Genomic DNA, 23,446 nt, shown 5'->3' with positions numbered 1-23,446 from the left:
AGGTTATATATTTGCCTTTAAGGGAGTGCTTGCATCAAATAGAACTACTAGATCCAGTGTGCATTGGCAACGCAATTTCCGATTGAGTCAGGGCTTGTAGTTGAATAACGAGTTTCAGAGAACTTGTCCAATTGTGTTTAATTTACCAAGGACTTTCACCACAAATTAAAAAGTGTATCATCATATAGATGTATATTAAAGCCATCTCTTTTGTGCCTTGGCAGAAAACAAACTTGATTTAATCTTGGAAGTAAAAATGGTTATGTTAAAACATGTGTCACTGGGGAAATTAAAGGGCCAAACCTTGCGTAACTATGCAGTGCCCATTCTTGCAAAAATTACCTGTGCCCTTGGATATGCCAGGATGTTGCATAGATTTTGCAGATGTGTCCTTTACTCCTAATCCAGATTGTGCTACAGGTGGAATGGTTAAAACAACAGGCAGAATAGCCAGCACCAGTGTCAACAGCTTCTCTATGGAGATGTGCTGCTTTTTTATTTTTATTTACCTCATGTGTTGTCTTGTCATCTCTTTTGACAATCCGAGACACTTTGCTTTACAATTGAGACAGCATTGACGTGTTCTGTTACCTCTGACGAAATTTGCTTTCTGTTACATTGATGCACTTTTTTCTTCAAACAATTTCTCTGCATTTGCCACAGTCTCTTCAAAAAGAATATTGCACTCTTGTCTGGAGAATTTTGTCGCTCTCTCAGAATGGTTTGATAGCCACAAGCCATGCTGCCACCTAAGTAAACTTTCCTGTCCTGTCATAAATATGGGACAAATTTAAAAACTTGTCAGTAATTATCTGTCAGGAAAAACATGCCAGCAAAACAGGACCCGACTGTGGTTTTATGAATCAGGCAAAAAAGCTGTCACAGTGTATTAACTGGAAATTCTGGAAATACCGTCTGGTTTTATGCATAACCCCCAGTTTGTGAATATGAAGTCACTAGCTCAAACTGTTTCTGAGACAGGAGGCTGACACTTTGGCTATGGCAGCTGTGGCATAAGGGTTCATTTTTCTTGTGTGACACCCACGATCAAACTTTACCTAGAGAATCACAGAATACTGCTGTGTACCGAGAATGAAGCCAATAGATTAAAATGTTAGGTTTATCATCCAAAAACCAGAAAGTCACAATGGTAAACGGTAAGAGTTACAAAGATCTAAATCATTTTATCCTGGGGAAAAAAATAGATTTACTGAATTTTGTAAAATCCATACACAACACAATGCTAAGCACATCTTAATAAACACATCTTATTAATAAATGTAGGAACAATGGCGTACAATTAACGTCAATGTTATAACAAAGCCTTATGTTCTCAAATACACGCTAATAAACATTCTAAGCCTCTAAAATAGACTGAAGAAAAGTGCTACTCTATGTATGTTAGGGAAACAGGTCACCTACCAATCATTGGCAGCAGTGTGGAGTAGTGGTTAGGGCTCTGGACTATTGACCGGAGGGTTGTGGGTTCAGTCCTAGGTGGGGGACATTGCTGCTGTACTCTTGAGCAAGGTACTTTACCTAGATTGCTCCAGTAAAAACCCAACTGTATATATGGGTAATTGTGTATAAAAATAATGTGATATCTTGTAACAATTGTAAGTCGTCCTGGATAAGGGCATCTGCTAAGAAATAAATAAATTGTATTGTACTCATTTTATTCAATTGTTGTTCAATGTATTATTGTCTTGAACACATTTTTTTATATACAGTACATTTATAAATATTAGTTGTGACCACAAGAGACAGAGCCCAGCTAAATAAGCACTCTACCCTTTAAAAAACAAAACATGGAACACGAAGTACTGTACCAAAACAAGACCCTCCAAAACATTACGAATATATTCATGAATTAACAATTGAAATACCAAATAAGGAATTCATACTATAATGGAATTCAACTCAAAAGGACTTGGGGTCTGTTCTACCCTGCTGGGATAAACCACAGCTGGATTTTATTAGAGCATCTTACATATCTTTTGGATGGCATCAACCATTAATGATCTAAAACAATCCATATATGGCTTATCCAGGAAGGATTCAGATTGACCAAATGTACCCCTAAATTAACAGTAATGAGAACTGATCACATACTGTAGCGTAGTTAGAAACCCATTTTATTTGTATTGTACCATTAATCACACCATCATGTAACCTGAAGAGTGAAAGAGATTTTCCCTGTTTAAAATGACAAATAATCTTACATTATTAATAACATCACTGTATCGTCCGTTGGTGCCATTTTTGCCCCTAGACATTTAGCTTGTTCAGACAAAGAATGACCCCTCAGTGCTGATGTGCACTGCAATGTCCTAAAATTATTTATTTCTATATTGTGTAAGTCTAAACAACATTAAAAAATGTATCTGGCCAACCAAAAAAGTTTGGTTTTCCAGAATGGCCCAGAGAACCTCTTGAGACAGTTCTTATGAAACATCAGTAGGACGGGCAGTCTTGCATACAAAAGCACCTGCCAAGGAGTGCCTACTATCCACTAGTCAGAACAAAGTTTTAAACTTAGACAATTCAAAATGTCAGGTTACTAGATAAATACTTTTCTTTTGTCACACAGTGCAATAAACACATATCATGGGACTAGTCCTGATTGATTGGTCTTCTCGTTGACATTTTCAAGTTCGTAAGAGAAATAAAATAACAAAACAACACATCTCAGAAAACTGCACTTAAGTTCTTTAATAGTATAAACAGCTCTTTAGGTAGTAGTATTTTTAGCCACAATATTGTAAACCACATTTTGTACGGCATTTAATAAAATGAAGAAGCTACTCCATGCACTGCAATGCTCTATATACAAAAAAAAAACAAAAAAGAATGCAACTTCTCTTCAATTGAAGACACCGAATAGATTACAAAAATTCTGATTTACAAAAAAGCATGCACTCATTTTTAATGAAATCACATGTACAGTACAAAGCTGAATTCACATAAAATAACAGTTAAAGCAACAGTCTCGACAGGTTTTGTAAACCTGGAGTTTATATACTATTCTCATACCGACAGGTTAAGAAGACAGACAACAGTTCTATTTTATAAAATACTGTGGACTGTATAGCTAGACAGGGTTTTAATATTTTTTTAGATACATGTAGCTTTTAGACGACATACTTTTTTTTGATTGGTAACTATTTCTTCATTATATGCCCAGCTTTAATGTTTTTGAAACCATAAATATATTTTTTATACAGAGCTGCATGCATTCTTTCACTCTAAATTTGTTTGCATTTTTAAAGCAAAAATGTAACATATTTTAGCATGTGTGGTAATAAGTAAAAAAAAAAAAAAAAAAAAGATATATGCAACAACTACTAATACACCACTGTGTTAAAAGCCTTCTATGCTTGCAAATATTTTACTGAAAGCAGATATATAATAACTTATATACAATATTGTACTCCAAAATTGTCAAACCTGGAATTCTGGTTTGCATGTCAATCAAACACCTGTCATCACATAAGACCCACAGTGTTACAACATAGAGAGCCTATCTCACACAGCATTTGATTGTCATGGCAGCAAATTCAACATGAAATGTGAATGCATTTGACTTTAATAACAATTAAGGTCTATATTAAAAACTTAGGGCCCATTCCATTTTACTTTCGAGCTAAAGAGAAATGTTTAATGAAAAGTTGTGGTTCTTGCCATGAACAGATTTAATGTGAAGCACTGCAAGTAAAACATAATCAGTGATATGTTTATCAATCAAGTATTTTTTTTTTGATTAACTGCACAACCCCCCCATGCTTAACTCCAGCTATAAAGTTTATTTCTAGGATTAGTTTGTTTTGCAAATTTTAAGTTGCAGATCTTAATAAATCCTCTAAAATGGATCCGCTTCATTTTCCTATATAGTACAAAGTTAAATTACTTGTTTCTTTTTCATAGTATGCGAATTGTGGCACACCATGTTATGTCACAAACAGTCTGATAGTATATAACATATGGCCTATTGTTAATATTTGATATAATATTAATATCAATATATTTACAGTTTCACAATCCCTAAGAGCCACATTTATATAGTAACGTCTAGCTGTGGCACAAGTTTACAAATCAACAAAGAAACATCAATGAATTTAGCACATGATAGCCTTATGATGCCCTATTTGAGAGAGTGCAAATTATGGTACACATTTCCTTGTAGGTATTAAAACAATATTTCTTATTTTAATAAGAATACAAATAATCCATAAAAGTAGACTGGCAAAACCTTCATCCTAATATTATTTGGGTAACACACATTAACATAATTTCATCTTTTTAGTTCATTTTTGCACATTGGGAAGAATTTCGAAAATGGCATTCAGGTTAAAACTAAGGCAGCAAACTAAGAGACTTAAAAATAAAACACATTGACATTTCAATGCAATTATGCTATGTAGAGGGAAACTAATTTTGCTCTGCTTACAGTATGCAGTGGATACAAAGCTTTACCTTTAAAAGCTATCAGAAAACCCGAGCATGACCATAGGTTTCTGCCATGCCAATGCTTACAGTAAGTGCTTCTCTAAATGAATTAAAACAGGCCTCAGGCTCAGCCTTGTTCAACGTGATCCTTTCCATTTTTAGATGCAAGGCACAGGCAGAAACGCTGGTCCGGCAATTCTCAAAAAATCAAAGATGTGGTTGGATTCCTAATCTTTTCTCTTCTTCAATCCTTGTTTTCTACAGAAAAGTAGCTATGCTGCAGTCGTGAATGTGGAACACCATCTGTTTTCAGTAACCAGCTTTAAACGGCGTCTAAGTGCTGGAAACTCAAGCCTATGCAGAGGTCCCAGTGATCTGGCTGTTGTATTCTGCAGTCTCCATTTTCAGAATGTAAGGAATTATACTGTCAATAGGAACATTCCCAATGAGGCCAGTAAAGAACAGCTCTTCTGTTATACTGGAACTCATCAGTCGAAGTGCTGGGAGGCGCATCAAAATACGGGCCAACCTGGAAAAAAAAAGCATAAGGTTTGTGAATGTTTTTTTCAGTAATCAACCTTAAACATGAACATTACATATTCACATTTTTATAAATCAGTTGCTGATCAAATGTTTTGAGAAAAAATGCATTTTTCATTGCACATTAATAATTTTTTTCTCTCAACACTTTTTGTTTTTGCTTATTATGATTTTTTAGTCCCAGTATAGAAACGGCAGGGAAAATGCGGACATGAGGTATCTACCATGATTTTTTTCTTAACACGTTTTGTTTTTGCACATTATGAAATATCTGAACAAGAAACACTGGTGCTAGCATCTGTTTTAGAACCAACCCACCCTGCTGTGTAAATTCACTCTGTTGCCACCCTGGGTCATCTACAGTACCATTTTACAAGTGGACTGTCAATAAATCGTATTCTTACGAAAAGTAGTTGTGTGTTCACATTATCATGTGACCTGACAGGTGATAAAATTAAGTGGATGATAATAACATCCCTGTTTTCGGGCTTAGTAGTGTATCGCTTTGCTTGTTTGCCGAGAAGGCCAATAGGAGCTGCCCTGAAACAGTGCTGTTACTGCTATAGTACCATACCTGTATGTATCATCTGGGTAGGTTTTCTGTACATAATCTTGTAACTCCATCTGCGCTTTCTCTTGAAATTGTTCAATCTGGCTTGTGCTGTTTAGCCCAGGGTGATCTAAAGAGAACACATTCATGAGAGACATGTTACCCATAATGTACTGCAAGAAGGGTTATTTAATTTCTGTGTACTTCAATAGAAATGAGCATTGGTTCACTCTAAAAACCATTGCTTTCTTTTTATGTTCTGTGCATTAAAATATATTCTATGAATCTCTGCCAGCAGCTTCTCTATACACCGCTGTCAGGCGTTTCCTTTCACATCTTATTTAGAGAACTGTACGTTTGGAAATGCAAACACATCACACAGAAACAATAAAAACACAGTAAGGTGTGTAAGAGGCACATTATTTAATTTACTTTGACACCACAATAGTCTCTCAGATTTCTCGAGCAATGTTTCACTTTAGTGCGCTCTTTCCAGAAGATCCTGTCTTGTCTATAACACCCTACTGAATCCAGTGTGCTGTAGCCTACCAGAAAGACCTCGATATGACAGCCATGTTAAGTATAGGTGTTATACATGCTAGGTATATATTTTTGGGCCAAAAATTGATTGATTGACTTACCAGGACTGAAAAGCACAATAGCCTTAAGATAAGCATACTCATATCTGTCGATTTCAAATTTAGCCATGCTGTTACAAAACTCCTGCAGCTTCCAGATGTGCTCCATCACCAGTTTTATTCTGTCCCCAGACAACTTCTCTGAAAAAAATACAATACTTAACACAATTTTACCATGTCAAAAGCCTGAGTCAATAAAGTCGCACCACTAATACAATTATTTTGAAAAGTGTAGGAGAAACTGTGGGGTATAAGTTCTGTTGTACTGGAGAAACTGGATTAAATCGCCCCTCAAATTGAGTAGATTCACTTTCACTCCCAACAGTGTCACAGATTAGAAGCCATTTTGTGGTGATAATCATTTCTCGGGGCTTAGTTTTTTTTTTAATTTACTGTACAGGATAAATATTTAACTGTTTAACGTTTATTTTCCAACAAGTACTTTTTGAAATAATCTTAACAATAAACGTGCATATCATTTAAATGATAGCATGCCCTTTACCAAAAGCACATCCTTTTTTCTTTTTTTTTTTTTAAAAGGGTTTTCTATCAAATATGCTCATTTCCCTGAACTAACTGCAAGCAAATTACTAATGCCACAAGCCTAAGTTCATATTGAAATGAATGTAGTCATCCACTGTTTTTTATATTCCAGAAACTTGATCACATTAACTTACCATCCTGTATGCTGTTCTGTAGGTGGTTGACAATGGCTGCAAGGATTGTAGAAAGACTCATAACTTGGGCACACTGTGCCAAACCTAATGTAAACAGCTCATTCCAGCATGCCCGAACCAGACTTGTATTGCAATCTTGACTGTAAAAAACAAACACTTAATAGTTGAATTCAAGTTCTTCCTTGTTTTACATAACTTTACATATCTTAAATCCTGTTAATAGGTGTAGAGTGATGTCCATCTCACCCGAGTGCTTGGAATGCAGGAATGGACCTGGCCCAGTGCATGGACAGAAACAGCAATCTGGAGGCAGATTCGCAGATATAGTGTACATTCAAATACTCTGGCATGGGGGTGGGCATTGTCAGCTACAACACAGAGACAAACAACAAAGACATGAAATAACCCCGAGCAGTTAACTGTGCGGGTAGCATTAGAAAGTTACACTTAACAGGAATCTACTGCAGCCATGAAGGAACCTACATGACTAATGGGCTAATGCACACCTTTATAGTGTGACTTGTGTATTAACGTTTCTCGAACACAAAGACGGGAGATGTCCCAGTCGACTGCCAGATTGAATTCATAGATTGTTGTAAAATCGCAGGCATGCTAGAATTAAAACTGAAGCCTACCTTTTGGAGCAGTCTTAGCTGTATTTTTTAATGTTAATGCACCAAAAATTGCCAATAGTCTACTCTGAAATCAATGGAACACCAGTTTGGTTAAAAATATATCTTAAGAGTCTTGCTGTTGCCTACATAATCTGGGTACAGTATTTGTGACTATTTTAAACTGGTTGAATTTTCACATTGAATTATTATTTTCCATCAGTGAATGTTTCTCCTCCAAACATATTCTTGCCTTCTCTCTCTGCTAGTCAGACAGGCTTCAAGTGCAGATTTTTCATTTCAACTCAATACCCTCAGATGGCACCAGTGTTTTATTTTAAACAGGCTATACAACATCTCTCCAAAGAACTAACACAGCTGTTAAAAGGAGCCCATGCTAGGTAGTTGTTAAATAGACGACTCTCATTAGCATTACAGATACAAACCTTAAAACTAACATGTGTGTCTGTGAGGAGAGGTCCTTCCACTTCGATGATGGGGGTTGACTGGTCTCTGCTGATCACCTGGATGCTGGCTCCTCCTGCTGTGTCTGCGCCCTCTGCTAGGCTCTGCCCTGCGTTGCTGTCTGTGGGGTTCAGTGCTTTTGCCAGAGTGTCAAAGGCACTAGAAACATGGGATAATAACATCTTTATACAAGCTTACCACAGTAGATTTGCTCAGCCATTTAGCAGTTTACTATGCATATACCATAGTTTACATAGTTTCCCAATGGAGTACTAACTAACTTACCTGATCCCTAAACTATATTCCAGACAGCTAAACCATTTACCAGTTCCAAAACACCTGATATACACACAAGCTTCACACAGTACCTTTCTTCTCTGTACCTTTCTTTTTGCTCTGACCACACAGGTCTCTTCACACAGACAGCCTCTCGCTCCATCACCCACCTCATACAGGGAGCAAAGGCCAGCTTTTACGCCATGTGGCTGAGTCTATTACCCACTTATGCCTCAGCCACATTCCAGGCAAGGACTCGTTAAGAAAGGGTCTCTTTTTCCCTGCCAACCACAACTCACACCCTTGCACATAAACACACTTTTTCTCTTTACATTCCCGCACCTTGCTACAAAGGGTACTACTACTATTACTACTACTAATAATAATAACAACACTAATACTACTACTGCTAATAATAATAATAATGGCATTGGTAATGATAATGATAAATGACCTATTGGCAAGAGATAAGCACCAACAAAGGTTTTAAGTGCAAAATGGTAAAACATTATAAAAGTGTATATACCGTGTGATCTCAGTGGCAGATTGGTCCTCCTGCTGCATTTCTGAGGTATCTCCATTGTTAAGAGATTCATTAAGGTTAGCAAGGGAAGAAACCACGTTTGCTAAAGTACCTAAATCTCCTTGATTTGATTCAGCCTGGAATGGAAAAAAGATGTGTTTAGAGCTCCATCTGAACATAAAAAAATCATGAAATCAAGTGATGACATGCAACTGATGTATACAATTCAAAACATGCAAATAAGTGGTCTTAGGCTGTGTTCACAGTGGATCCGTTTAGAGGGTTTGGTTGCACTCATTACGTTTGGTGTGAAGTGTGAACAACAAAGTCTGCTTGTCTCTGTGGTCTCGGTCCGTTTGGCAAACGTACTGAGTCTGGTTCACTTGCTAAACCTCAATGTGGACTCGGTCCTTTTGCACCTAGGAAATGAACTACACAAGGTAACCTGACTCGGAAGTAAACATTTAACACATAGTTTAGTTCATATTCTGAGGAAACAAGTAGAGCAAAAAACAAAATGTCTCGGGGAACTGTCAGTGCGAGAAACTGAAGCTCAGATAAAAAATGTGGTCAGACACCAAAATCCAAGCCGAATTCTCACAGTGTAAAATGTATTCAATCTTTTCTGAAAGACTAAATGAGAAGGGTTTTAATAGAAATTGTGTACAATGTAGGCTTCAGGTGAAGAAACTTGTCAAAATGATCTCAAGACGAGACACCTAGTAAGAAGAAGTGGAGCATCTGCAAGGTAAAATAAATCTCTGTTTTGGATGAAACCCTAACTAAACAAACCGAGTGCACTTGCAAACTAACCCCTTTGCTCCCAGATAAATGGGAACAGCATGCAAACTGATACTGTTTCAAACAAATCAAACCAGACAGAGTCCTTCTGAAACTGGCCCAGTGTGGCTGCAGTCCTTTTCATGTATCAGGTTCTCTTGTTTCTCTAAACATTTGTGAGTATCAGCCCCAGCTCACTGGATTTACATTCTCTAGTGATATAATTGAAATGCCTTACCTTTAAGTCTGTAGCTAGAAGTAACGTTCCATCTGTTTGCATTAATGGCTGCTGAATATTGACCAACATTCCAGGATCAAGCAGACTAGATCTACGAGGAATTGAATACATGTTATATGCAAAAATACAATTTGAATATAACTGACAAAAAACAACAACAACAAAAAAACTTCTGTGAGGCTTTTGTTAGTATGAAAATACACACTTTACAACTGGTAATTTATAATAAACTAAAATATAGTAATCCAACTTAGATATTGTATATTAGTGCTTTTGTGAACAAAAGCCAAGCTTGACTCACGTCAACGTGTTGTCTGCCATGTTAACGGAGTGCTGGTGCTCTCGCTGTACATTGTTTTGAGACCCCTACTGGCCAGGCACTCCACGTCCCTAGCCTCCTGCATAACACCTGTTTCTTAGCAGGTGAGAAGAGAGGATTGGCATGACAGCAGAAAAAGAAGCTGCGGATGATCTTCAGTCTTGATCAGTAAGTGGGTGAGGTGGCATTGAAGATACTTAGAGAACAAGGGATTCAATTGCCCAACCCTCCAGCAAAGATTATTTCATTGTTCGGTAGACCACAGTATATGATTGAACAGTTTTTAAAATGGATTTGCCCACAAGCCTCTAATATCCAAACTCTGCTCTATATAGTCTTTCCTTCAGAAGGGTCTCATTGTACAGAAAATTGAACATTTTGTTTCTCTATGCCTTCTTCAAGCATTTTAAAACTACAGCTGTTATAAAAATAAGTGCAAAAAAAACCTCACAGAACCAAAATGTGTGCAGACTCCTTACGTCAAGTTAATGTCACCAGAACACTGTGCTCAGCAAACACAACGTCTTTATCTCAAATGTTTTGTGGCAAATGAGGGAAAAAAAATATGGTTAGTTATTACTAGACCTCAATTGTAATTACTACTATAATCCTTCAAAAACACACAGAAAAAAATGAAAAATACACAGTGACTAACAAATACCTTGAGCCATCTTTTTCTGCTATAAATGTTGGTGTTGCTATCAGAGGGCTCCTCAGGTCTTTCCTTATATAGATCTTTTCAGTGGAGGCTGCACAGTTCGCAGGCTTTTCTCTTGGAATCTCTATTGGCTTGCGTTCACTTTGTACAGCTGTGACACAGTTAAAATAACCGGTTAGAAATCAGCAGGACAGAGTTTTCTTCCATTGCATGTTTCATGGAACACCAACAAATCATTCGAATGCAAGTTTCCAATAAAATAATAACTTTAAAAAGGAAGTTCAGATAGATGCCCTCAGTGTAAAATGTTTGAAGCTAATAAAAGGATCAGTACTATAGATAATTAACAGAAACGGCCAATTTTAAAAAGGGGCGGCTCAATAAAAAAAAACAGGTCAATAATGTTTACAAGCCAAATGCAAGTGCAACCCTATGTGCAAGCACTGATATCAAACAGCAGTGTGGAGTAGTGGTTAGGGCTCTGGACTCTTGACCGGAGGGTCGTGGGTTCAATCCCAGGTGGGGGACACTGCTGCTGTACCCTTGAGCAAGGTACTTTACCTACATTGCTCCAGTAAAAAAAAAATATATATATAAATGGGTAATTGTATGAAAAAATAATGTGTAAAAAAAAGAATGTAATTGTATGTAAAAATAATGTGATATCTTGTAACAATTGTAAGTCGCCCTGGATAAGGGCATCTACTAAGAAATAAATAATAATAAAACAGAGGTTTCTTTACCCAAGTATAGTATCAGATATCAGGTTTCAAAATATAAATACATGTTTACAATAATGTGTTTCTTTGACAACGAATGGAAGTGCACAACAGGTAAGGTTTATGGAATTATTTAGTTTGCTACAATCCCTTTAAATACATAGTGATGTGTTTTGCTGTTTTGTGTGTGTGAACTCTTACAGGGTTTGCACAGGTATAATGCTGTATGTAATAGCTGGTTCAGTAACAGTACTTACATTCCATTTTCATGCCCATATCTAAGCATTTCTTAAGCCTGCAGAACTGGCAACGGTTGCGATGGTGCTTATTGACCAGGCAGTCCTGGTTGCTACGGCAACTGTAGGTCAGGTTCTTCCGTACACTTCTCTTAAAAAACCCCTTGCACCCCTCACAGCTAACTGCACCATAATGACGCCCTTTACAGGAAACAAAATACACAAAAACACAATGAAGACTGCAATTCATTCATTGGTGCCAATGCACCTGGAAATTAACAAAATAGGTTTAATACACAAACACATTTCAAGCTAAATTTATAAATGATAAATAAATTACAGTATACAATGATCACTGCTTTCCTCAGTAACCATCTGTAATATTTTACAGAAATATGTAAAAATTGTAACTGCCGTGCACAGTATTATATAATGTAACTGCATGAGCTTCTTTAACTGTAATCACATGTTATCTTACCCGATGCCTTGTCTCCACACACAACACAATACTCCACAGGCTGTGCTCGCCCTACGTCTGCTTTCCCCAGTAAACGCTCCACTGAGGCTGCATCTGTAACAATCTGCAACAGTGATACAGAAATGAGTGGGGTCTTAATCAGTAGTGATGAAGATGAAGCTAGACAAAAATGTTTATGGCTTCAGTCAAACTGTCTGCACGGTTAAAAAGACTAGAACATAAAACCTGATACATACAAAGCATGTTTCATCTCCAACTCTGGAAGCACAAACAGCTGTTTAATTAGGAATAAACAAAGCAAGAATGCCCAAGGGGCATTATGCAAGGGGAATGGTATCTCTGAAATGGCTTGTAACATGTAGGTAGTAAAATGTTAAACGTGTAATAAAATTGTGAAGTAGAGAAATATAGTTTGTATAAACAATGGCTTCTGAAATGCAGCTAGATATTATAAATATGGCAGCAACAGGGTTATTTTATACCAGACAATAACCTCGAGAGAATAATAAAATACAAATTGTACCAAATGGGAAGAGACTGTATGTATCTCGGAGGTTAGCATAATGTGGCAAATGGTTGATTTTTACAGATCACTAAAGGGAACTTGACCTGATAGAATCACAGAATACAGCTATGTTCTAATTATGAAGAAACAGGGGTCTACTGTATTGTTCTAAGCAGTGACAGATCTTAGTACATACACCCATTAACTCTTTTTATTTCTGAAGGTGTTTTCTCGAAGGGGCGATATACTGACCCGCTAATTAACAGGTTAAAAGAATGTGGTTCATTTTTCTTGGATCATTACTGAGAGAATCACAATATAGAGCTGTGTACTAAATATGAGGAGTCAAACTGTCTGCAGATAACATGTCTCAACATGTATAACATGTGTACTCAATACTGTAAACATGATTACCTGGATTCTGCCTGGCACAATGTTTTCAGCTGTTGTAAAAATAAGCTGCTTGGTGTTTGCACTGTCTGGTGCGGCAAGGATCACCTTTCCTGCACCACTTCCATCTGGAGTGGTCAGTATAAACTGCTGTCTGGACGCAGATGAATCAACTGCAGTTACTATCTGGATCTTCTGACCAGTCTGCTGATCTGTTACGATCTGAAACATCAATCATTATAGTATTAGTATGCCATGTGGTTTGTTTGTTTTATTCATAGTTTCATTCTAAAGAAATACATCAGATTTGGGGCTATATTAATCTTTTCAATAAAATATGTCCAACCTTACATAGACAGCTGTCGCTTACATGTGTAGTTCTCCCAACTATGCACTCCTTATCCTAAGCAGAAAACTACACAAAAGCAAAACAAACCACCCACTAGTCACCTCCAGTTAGTGTTAGAATGTAATAAAACTCAGCAACAAGGGATGTTATAGATGCTTGTGAGATAAACATAGTCCACACTTTCTTCTGTTTACATGACTGTGAAACTTTGCCAAAGGGTCGGGATTAATGGCACTGTTCCAGTTTACACAGAGTATAAAGTCAGACAATAAGGACGAGTCAGGATTTGTGGAGGAGCGACATGAAAGCTTGGGCCAAAGGGTTGTCACACTTTCGTAAGCCTGACACAGCACTAAAGTTGGATGAAAGGTAGACTGTATGTAACAACTTCTTGTAACAAAGACACACTGCATTTGAACAAGCAGTTCTCAAAATTACTTTTAACTCAACCAGTGAGGCTTTTAGTGAATGCTTACTTGTTTCAAATGACTATATCAGAACCTAAACTTGGAATTGTACAATAAAATGGCACATGGTGCGGTACTGTACTGAAAATTCCACTTGATACGCAGCACTCATTCCCCAGTACCTGTATGCGCTGTGGAGATGTAACAGCAGAGTCTGTGGAGATGATCTGGATTCGCTGTGGGGAGCTGCTCATCACTGAGGAGTTTGACACGGAGGTCTGCACAGTCTGGACCTAAGAATGACATCACAGTGACGACTGGTTGTTCAGAGAAAATTATATTATATAAGGCATTGCTCAATATGAATTAGCATGCAGTGTTATGTCTAGGTTTTAGGACATTTTACTGTTCTTTTAAACGATATACTATTATCTATTAGTATTTATTTATTTAGCAGACGCCTTTATCCAAGGTGACTTACATGTGTAACAGTGCAGTACAGGGTTAAAATGCAAGCTTCTATTAATACCTGACAGCAATCTAAGTAGTCACCTATATGTAAATCAGACACCTATAATTCACATTTAATTCAGATCTAAAGAGCAATAAAAACAAAGTGGGTTAGACATCCACAGAAATCTGACATTTTGTTCCTTAGAATCAACCCTTTGGAATGTACAATGGCACAGACTGTAAGCATGGGTAATTGGAAATCAAGACTGCAATAGTTTTTTGCAGTCTAATCTAACAGCAGCGTTCATGTACATTAATTGATCCCCCCAGCTTTGGAGCATTGCTTTGTCAGCAATCAGGGGCATTTTTCTGCTTGTGCTGCAGACTCACAGAAACTTGTGGCTCCCAGTCTGGGAACCACACTGATCTAGATTCTTATAATTCTACTATAACTATAAAGTTAGTGAGAACTAACAAAGTCCTGCATGTGAATAAACTTTGTTAATGCTGGACAGAATAATATATTCCAATATGTAGCCTATTGGTACTGTAGAATTTTCGATAACATTCTATATTATGTAAAGTATTTAAAGAAAATCTGCATTTCTAATTTTGTATTGCTTACTTATTTAGCTCACTGGCCATTTCATTCACAACAGGGAAAAGTTTGATGAAGGGAATTCTGTTAGGTGGCTGGGGTGCGTTATCAGTTGTGATGTCAGTGTTTCGACTAGACTTTTCAAGCAGGTGACACCAATTGTTCAGTACGGTAGAAAGTCAATATGGAAAGGTTGATGTCATGCATGGAGTTTTTTTGTGACACACAGCATACTAAACCTGCACTCTGACTGGCTGAAAGAACCTCAGTACTCTATACTGCTCCCCCAAATAAACAGCATTTACAGTAGATACCCACCACCATGTTGCACACATTCCAACATCTTTTGAAACTATGAGACACTCAACAATTCATCATTTATTAAGGACTTCGCCTTTAAAATCGATCACATTTATCAGTCATACAACTGTGTTCCACCCCACTATATTATCGGTACACTGGGAAATGCAGCAATTGCATTAGATTGGACTCTCTACTGTATACAGTGTTTCTGTTTAAAGTTGTTGTATTGAAATAGTCTTCTGACAAAGTAGAACAATACAGCACAAAAAACACCAACTTATATTGTTACTGCTTTCTAATGTTATAATGTGTACACACTAAGGGTAGCACAGAAGGGTTGACGAGCCAACCAGTCAAACAGAAAAGTGACAGTCGAAGCTGATAGTCGACTAATCTCACGTCACATGACTGTGGAGTAATTGTGTGAGGTTTCAGATGGATGGAAGTACAGCTGCAGTTGCAATCCCATATAAATAACACTTTAGTATGTTAACAAATAGTTTCAAAATGCAGTGCACAAACAGCAATGTTTTAGAAAAACACAACTATGTTCAGACATTAAAAAAATATAATTAAATCATGTATTTGATAAAGTTGGGACTGATAGACCTATTTGACTATTTTTACCTAGACTATTTGAATTAACAATTATTTTGTATTTTTGAATGATTATGTTTCTTATTCGACTCCTTTGTAGTGACAAGTAAAAGGCTTCACTACATAATAAAACAGTTTACTATTAATAGAACACATTTTTTTACATTGTGTTCCCTTGTTATTTTTGTAACAATTAGGAAAACAATGACAAGGTAGAACAAACACAGTGAGAATGATATTTATTATGCACAGAACTGTAAGGTAAGCTACACATTGCTAATAAAACACAATCTATACACCCTTTCATAATCAAATGAATACTGTAGGGAAATTATCACATTTCACACGTTTAACAATGAAAAACAATATCACACAGATCAGCATACTAGTGCCGATTATTAAGAATACAGTCATTCTTTATAGTATAAGGATATAATGTAGCAAACCTTTCTTATTGTTACACACATTTAATTACACACAGACAAAAACGTAGGCTGCTCTAAAGATAAACCAATAATACTAAACCATTTTTTATTACCCTCTACACAAGCAAAACAGACCTTTAAATATTCTTAAGGCTAAAGTGATCACACAAATCCTATGTGACCTTTGCAGGTGCACTAACCCACCCTATTCTTTTGCAGCATGAACAGTTAAGCTTCCTTCAGACAACTCAATGGTGCTTCCAGGAGCTCAGCTGGCAGCACAGTGGTTACAGTACTTACAGTGTCAATCGATCCCTGCAGGTCTGCACATTGTTCTCAACGACACAAAAGCTAGAATTCCAAATACAATCTTTCTCAGCTGCAGTATAACAGTCCTTGTTTAGTCTCTCCATATGCAAAGAGCTCCCACAATGCAGACAGAATAGTTCAAATATGCCCCCTTAGTGACCCTGATCCTCTGAAGGTCAAGTGCATTATCAGTCCCCGGTAACCAAGGAAGCAGAATCGACGTTTTCCTGCTGTTTTGCCAGCTGCTGAGGCAATTTGTCTAATAATGTGCATAGTTTCATCGGGGGAGCTGCAGCTCAGGTCCTGGTGCCTCTGTAGGTTTTCATAGGTTGTGATGTTACAGTGGATCTGTTTGTAGTGAAACAGGTTACCTCATCTCCCTGCTTTTCCAACAGCAGCATGTTCTAATAATGAGATTACTTTGGATCATGGAAAGCAAGTAAATCAAAGAGTAACAGCTTTTTTTTAAAAAAAATATATATATACAGTATATGACTGCATTTGTCTCTTGAACAATTATATTTAGGATACAGAATTTAGGAAAACCTGCCAAACACTGTCAAACAGGAGTAATCAAGGCGGCATTGATTTAACATCTTTCACAGGGAAGTTGTAGGCTGACGTCCTCTAAATCATCAGAAATGTGAGCAGTCTTTGATGTTAAAGTAACGGAGAACCAATTGTCTATATAGCCTTCTACCAAATCAGTTATTTTGCCCATTGTGAATGAAACTGACAGCCATAGTTAGTTTTTTATAATTGCTTCCCCACACTGCCTGGTTGTGGACAGCGGCAAATCTAGTAGCAGGTTTGTTCTAACTCTGGTTAAACCATTTAGTATTTGAATCCTAAATTTTTGTTTATATGTGTGCAACACATCCATTTACATGAAATTCATTTAATTTGCCAAGTGATGGTTATTTATGTAGATAAGAACGAGCCCTGAGTACATGGCATCTCACTGAGTACATGGCCCCAGATAGATGTTACTCCCTGACAGGTACTCTGTTTTGTATGTTTTAACCAGTTACGAATCCACATGCGACAGCCGTCTTGGATTTCCAGTGATTTGAGATTTGAGCTCTTTGTCAAAAGCCTTTTAAAATGTCCAAATAAATGACGTCACTTGATAAAACTGGTCCTTAATCATGTGAAATTCCCCTTTCACATGCTATTTCTCCTGATGATGCTGTATGTACATGACAGAGAGGCTATGGGGAGGAGTCTGTGTCAGTACTCTAATAAACAAAGCGATTTACAAGTTTATTTGAGATTTGTGTGGAATGGACTGTCGGTCTGCTTCATCAGTGGTTTCTAGTGACTATTAATGAAACTGCATGAAAAAAATCTGTTCTTATTATGGATTCTTATTGTCAGCAGATGATGAAAAAAGCAACATATAAATATCCTTTACCCCTTGACCCCATGAACCCAACTCACACTCTGTAGCTCACTGTAATCACTTACTGTGATACACCTGCGTGTGCTGTTTCATGCACAGGAGCTTAAACTTGTTTTTCACCAGCATCTATATTAAAGAGAATAGTTTTAGGTCTGACAGTTTAGAATTGTTCTTTTTTTACCAGCATTGTGTGCAAGCATTACTACTCTGTGTCTAACGATTATAATCCTAAAGCAGCATGTAAGACACTAAACATTCCACCCAAGAAAAGGTAAAACGTGCACAAAACAAAGACAAGCAAAACAAAAGTAAACTTTCATACCCATCAAACTTACTTTAAGCTACAAAAATCAAAAATCATTCTGATACCATTTCACACACCACTCATGTTAAACTTACACGCTCTTATTCATCTCTGATTGAGCCGACACCTTTTTGTGGCACTGGGTTTGGTAAACCTAGCCATGTATGTATGTTTAATGATCAATATTTTGTATACAGTATCTCCGAATTAACTGTGTCTCTCTGGCTTTTCTGTTTGCTATAAACAGCATTTACTTCTTTCAAGCTTTATTCACTGTAGCTAAAATAGGAATTTGACTACACAAAATTTCGTAACTTTAAACCAAACTCAAGTTTCATAACCAGGCCTCTGACTCAAAGCCTTGCCAATGATAATGTGGCGTTATCAAATAATGAGGACTGCTGTACATTATCTGTGAGCATATGCCCTCTTCTGACAAAGCAGACATACAAATACATTTCTTAATGCTAAGTTTGAGATATGTTAATCACTGACAAGCACAATTTGTATGGCAGGGGTTATTTTCAGAGTCTGGTAACTTTGTTGAGAAAATCTCTGTTATAATTATAATCGTGGACCACAGGGAGTGCTGCATGGGTTTCACTCCTGTGTAAGTGTGGGGATGTTTGAAATGCGCATTTCAAATTTGGTTGAAAAATAGTGATACAAAAATGTCTCTTATTTTCTGCTACAGCAAAGCTCAAGATATGAGTTATGTGAAGATCACTGGATTTCATACAAGCTACTTCAGGACAATTTTCAGTTTAATTTTAACTAAAACAAATTGTGCTAAAATTGTTTCTGTTTACAGCGATTATTACATTCTGTCTGACCAAACAATATTGCTTTATAAGCTCAGACATTTCTACCCTTATAAATGTTTACCATAGTAAAAGCCAAGTAAAATATCAAAAAGCACAGTGAAAGCATGGTAAAGCACTGGCAATCTTTGTAAATCAAGTGTGGCTACCACTGTAAAACGTATACAATATGAATAAAGAAAGATATTATTTAAATGTATGTCGATAACTATTCTTAAACACATTACATTTAAAAAATGTAAACACAAATACACATATTCTATTATTTTAAAAAAAGGCATTCGATACTCATCACGATATGCTAAAAGTCAAGTTCAAGGATGTTTTGTGAATTCATTTGAAAACCAAGGTGTTCCAGCTAGTATCATCCGTCACTCACCTCGGCCACCTGCTGTGTGTCCACTATCTGCTGAGAAAGCACCTCTGTATTGGTTACCATGGCAACGTAAGATAATTAGCGAAAACTGTTAGAAAAGACGCCAGCAGCTTCTATCAGCCAAAGAAAAATTAAGCTAGTGTACTGCTCAGTGCCAGACTGCTATTCAACACTGCATTTAAATCAACTCTGATAGATATAAAAATATAGATCCAAGATCTGACTAAAGTAGCCAATTAAAAGGACAAGCTTTGTGCAGGGCTTGAATTTCATTTTTGTGTGCTGGGGGGATTTCCCCCCTAAGCTGCAGCCAATGGGGGGGGGTTCCAAAATTTTAGGGGGTAATGGCAAAAGAATATGTGGTAGAGATGAGAATATGTGTTAAAAAAATAATTAAATAAATAAAATTTCATGTTTGGTCACTGCTATATATATATATATATATATATATATATATATATATATATATATATATATATATATATATATTGTAATCTATAATCCTTAAAGATAGCGGCCGAGAATCACATATGAGAGAATAAAGTCTTGCGGCACTTAAAATATCCAGCACTACTTTTATTTATTTATGTATTTATTTTAACCAGAACTACACAGAATGTGGCTCACAGTGCTTTCGTCACTGACTCCCACTTCCTTATAGATTGTTGTAGCGTTTCAGGCATTCTAAATTGGGTGAAAAATAAAGTAGCTTGGTGTCTTCAAATATCTCTGCGGGGTTTTCCCGCACTGAAAGTTGCAGATATGCGGGAGCAACTTGGAAAATGCGTGATTCCCGCAATCCCGAGCAGAAATTCAAGCCCTGCTTATGAACCTGTAATTTTTAAATACTAGAGAATGACTGTGCTCTGCCGACTCGACTCTAAACACTTCAAAACCCCATCAGATCCTCAAGGATTTTAATCTAACACATTGCAGTGGACTGATACGGTATTTTAAGCATAGGGATTACAGAGATCACACTTTGAAACAATGGCTGCAAATTCATACGAATATCAATAGTTTCATAGGATTGGACAGGAGTAACACGTTTTGTTGCTATTTTGTAAAGATTTTCAATTGGACACAAATGCATAATGAATTCAAGCGGAAGACAACCGGAATAGCAGCTAATGCACTGGGATTAATATATGTTATGGATCATAATGCTTCAAAAAACAATAACGAGCACATGCTCAAACGGGGTGTTTTTGTGAACAAATATTAAGGACCCCAATGTCATCTTGAACAGAACGGTCGAAAACATGATGCAAATGGATATGTCAAAAAATGGAGCAGTGGGAGAAGTATCAATTATAATAGCCTAATCATACAATACAGCTGTGTACAGTGTGAAGACACTGGGGTCTATTTTAATAGTCTAAACAGTGGCGGATCTGAACCACTTCACTGCAGTAATGACGGATTGAGTTGCTAGAAACAAAACCAACAAACCAACCACCAACAAAGCATGCTCTGTGTCACAACAAAGTGAATTCACTCATTGAGCAGCCTTGTGGGATACAGACACATTGACTTGTGACACAGTCAGGTCTCCTGAAAGGTTGCTTAATGCAAATGTATAGCCTTGTTGTTCATCATAGTCTAATGTAGTCATCTGCTGTAACAAGTTAACATCACAAACTCATAGAAGCAGCAACAGCTTTTAAATTGGTCATCTAAACAGCTATGCAGTGAAAAAGCCAACGCAGCCGAGATTATAATATCCTCCATAACTTTTTCTAATGAATGCATGACGTGTAGAAAAACAGGTGCCTCTGTAATCCAGAACACACATCACAAGCTGATAAACAGAATACAATATTTATTGATTTACTTGGCTTGTTTTCAGGCACAATAAAAGAGGACTTGGATCAAAAACACAAGCCAAGTTAATAGGAACAATTGGGGCAACCTTGACCCCCATCGCTTTTACAGTTGAGCCTATTTGCTTGGTGCTGGCCAAGGCTGCCCCAATTGTTTCTTCTAACTTAGCTTCTGTTTTTGATACAAGTTAGAAGAAACAATTGGGGCAACCTTGACCCCCATCGCTTTTACAGTTGAGCCTATTAGCTTCCGTTTATTTCCTGCTGCTGAACCCCTCAGAATTTCTAAAGACTGTAAGAACTCCTCAATCAGCAACACTCCAAGTTAGAACTGCAGCTTTGTGTCTAAACCCACACACAGCAACGATTAACCTTGTTAACCCTGCCGTGCATACGGAACACACCGCTATTTACAATATATTTTGTGTGGGCAGTCTTCATCCGATCAGAGCTTACATGTTTTACTTTGTTTGGGATATTCATTTTGCTAGGTGTTGACAGGAAATTAACAGAATGCGCTAGTACAGCACAAGCACAACTGTATTATTTTCTTGGCTGTTCTAATATTAATTTAAGGCTACTTGAAATATCTGTGCCGCCCACTAGATGTACATAGCAAAGTCAACAAAAAAATGCAAATAAAATACTGTACTCAATGTGTTTATATACTTATTAATTACTACATAACTAACAATTATACAAAGTTACTGTACGCTTAATAAAACCTGAAAAATGCAATTAAACATTAGACAATGTATATTGTACTTTATAACCACTGTGTTATTTTTAGGTCTCCTAATAAACAAAAACACCAATACGAGCACATCGTTTTTTTATTATTATTATTACACTGAGCCACTACTAAAAATATATATTTGCATTTGAAAGACTGACATATCAGCTTCCATTATGAACCTCTTTGTTGAATTGTTACAAAACATTTCCAAATTATTATTAAATAATTGTAATTGATCAACTATTACAATTCATAACTGGATTTCAACACAGCTAAACATATAGTATTACGACCAGATGAATGCGAAATAAATACAACTGTTTTTTTAAATTCAATAGGACAGTGTATTATTAATAACACATCTGTACAAAAGCCTGTGAACCGTCCATCCGTAAGTAAACCTTGCCGCATTTGATGTTTGCCGAGGCGATGTAAAGCTGCTTTCTGATTGGTCAGATTGGCTATCAATAGTGTAGTTCCGTCTGAGGAAACGCATTGAAGGCAAAAAAAAAAAAAAAAAAAGAACAAAATGGAGAATATGGCATTCAGCCAAGTTTTACGGCGCAGCCATTGAACGGTGTACGCTATTTTAAAAGTATTTAGAACCAAAACATTGCAATACTATATCGGGTTATCTAAAATCAAGATAGGTGCATCGATTAAATGCCTCTGGCCAGCTCTCTATATATTCAAAACCCCAAACCAATCCACTGTCCCCGGGATGCCAAAGGTAAAAGGGTCGGGTTCAGCTGCGTGATAGATAACACAGACGGTTAGCGTGCATTCGTCTGCGACAACTTTAAATAAACGAAATTGAATAAAGCATAAAGCCGAAATTGTTCAACCTTCAGTCGCAAAAATATACACACAATTGTCTACTAACTGTGTGTTTAAACACAACTGTTTGACCTGGCACGAGCCTCCGAGAGATAAAGGCGTAAAAGAAAAAAATAACCTCGTTTGTCCGTGACGCGTTTGAATATATCTTTTAATCCACATAAAATAACAAAAATCTTACCTTTTGAAAAATAATGATGTTTTGGTTGTGATGTATTTTTAAAAAAAATTGTTATTGTTTTTCTTCTGTGAAAGGTCATAGTTCGTGACCCCCTTCCGCCAGCGTGCTGGAAGTTTTTTCTTCTTCCTCCAGCTCTCTTCTCCTTCCTAGCTCAGAGAGCGACGAGAGCCAGACAGGCGCTGACGTAGCCTAGTCTGCCTCGGTTGGACAGCGCTGATTGGCTACAGCTCTTTCATATGTGTGATTTTTGCATCCTCCTTATTCTATTCTTTAAGCTGTGATTAAAATAAGACGAGACAACACACAGACGCAGAGGCATTTAAACTATTAGCATATGCCAAGGTCATAAGAATGCAACTGGGATGATACTGAAATAAAAAATATATTAGGTAGATTAAATATATATATATATATCAGATAAGATACAATGTTGTGTTTCAACCATATTCAAAGGGGCATTTATTTTAGAGGGACTA

At 36.9% G+C, this 23,446-nt stretch overlaps 1 protein-coding gene across 3 annotated transcripts; it reads right to left on the bottom strand.

Annotated features, from left to right (window-relative positions):
* Positions 1-2,686: 2,686 nt before the first annotated feature.
* LOC131701531 (nuclear receptor subfamily 2 group C member 2) lies at positions 2,687-23,135 on the bottom strand. 3 transcript variants are annotated; one of them, XM_059000090.1, is made up of 14 exons: positions 22,971-23,135; positions 13,988-14,098; positions 13,074-13,271; positions 12,155-12,257; positions 11,698-11,877; positions 10,725-10,872; positions 9,745-9,835; positions 8,730-8,863; positions 7,909-8,086; positions 7,098-7,219; positions 6,852-6,991; positions 6,178-6,315; positions 5,561-5,666; positions 2,687-4,975 (listed from the first exon to the last, which is right to left on the bottom strand). In XM_059000090.1, exons 2-14 carry the CDS (start codon positions 14,057-14,059, stop codon positions 4,801-4,803), a joined length of 1,785 nt encoding a protein of 594 aa, XP_058856073.1. In that variant the 5' UTR covers positions 14,060-14,098; positions 22,971-23,135; the 3' UTR covers positions 2,687-4,800. The 3 variants fall into 3 exon arrangements, with proteins under 3 accessions (XP_058856073.1, XP_058856075.1, XP_058856074.1); XM_059000092.1 differs by having other exon boundaries at positions 7,921-8,086; XM_059000091.1 differs by lacking the exon at positions 22,971-23,135 and adding an exon at positions 16,482-16,858.
* Positions 23,136-23,446: the final 311 nt, after the last annotated feature.

Source organism: Acipenser ruthenus, chromosome 25 (assembly GCF_902713425.1).
Source record: "Acipenser ruthenus chromosome 25, fAciRut3.2 maternal haplotype, whole genome shotgun sequence".
Lineage (NCBI taxonomy): Eukaryota > Metazoa > Chordata > Actinopteri > Acipenseriformes > Acipenseridae > Acipenser > Acipenser ruthenus.
The sequence above is the reverse complement of the archived record's forward strand: the minus strand, read 5'-3'. Positions and strand labels throughout refer to the sequence as shown.

Bases quoted from the DNA above. Each gene is read 5' to 3' on its own strand.
- LOC131701531 (XM_059000090.1), bottom strand. From the start codon at position 14,059: ATGAGCAGCTCCCCACAGCGAATCCAGATCATCTCCACAGACTCTGCT. The intron at 11,878-12,154 runs GTAAGATAACAT...TTTCCTGTAAAG, and splicing joins GTGTGGAGACAAGGCATCGG to GGCGTCATTATGGTGCAGTT. The intron at 6,992-7,097 runs GTGAGATGGACA...TGTTTTTTACAG, and splicing joins CCTGCATTCCAAGCACTCGG to TCAAGATTGCAATACAAGTC.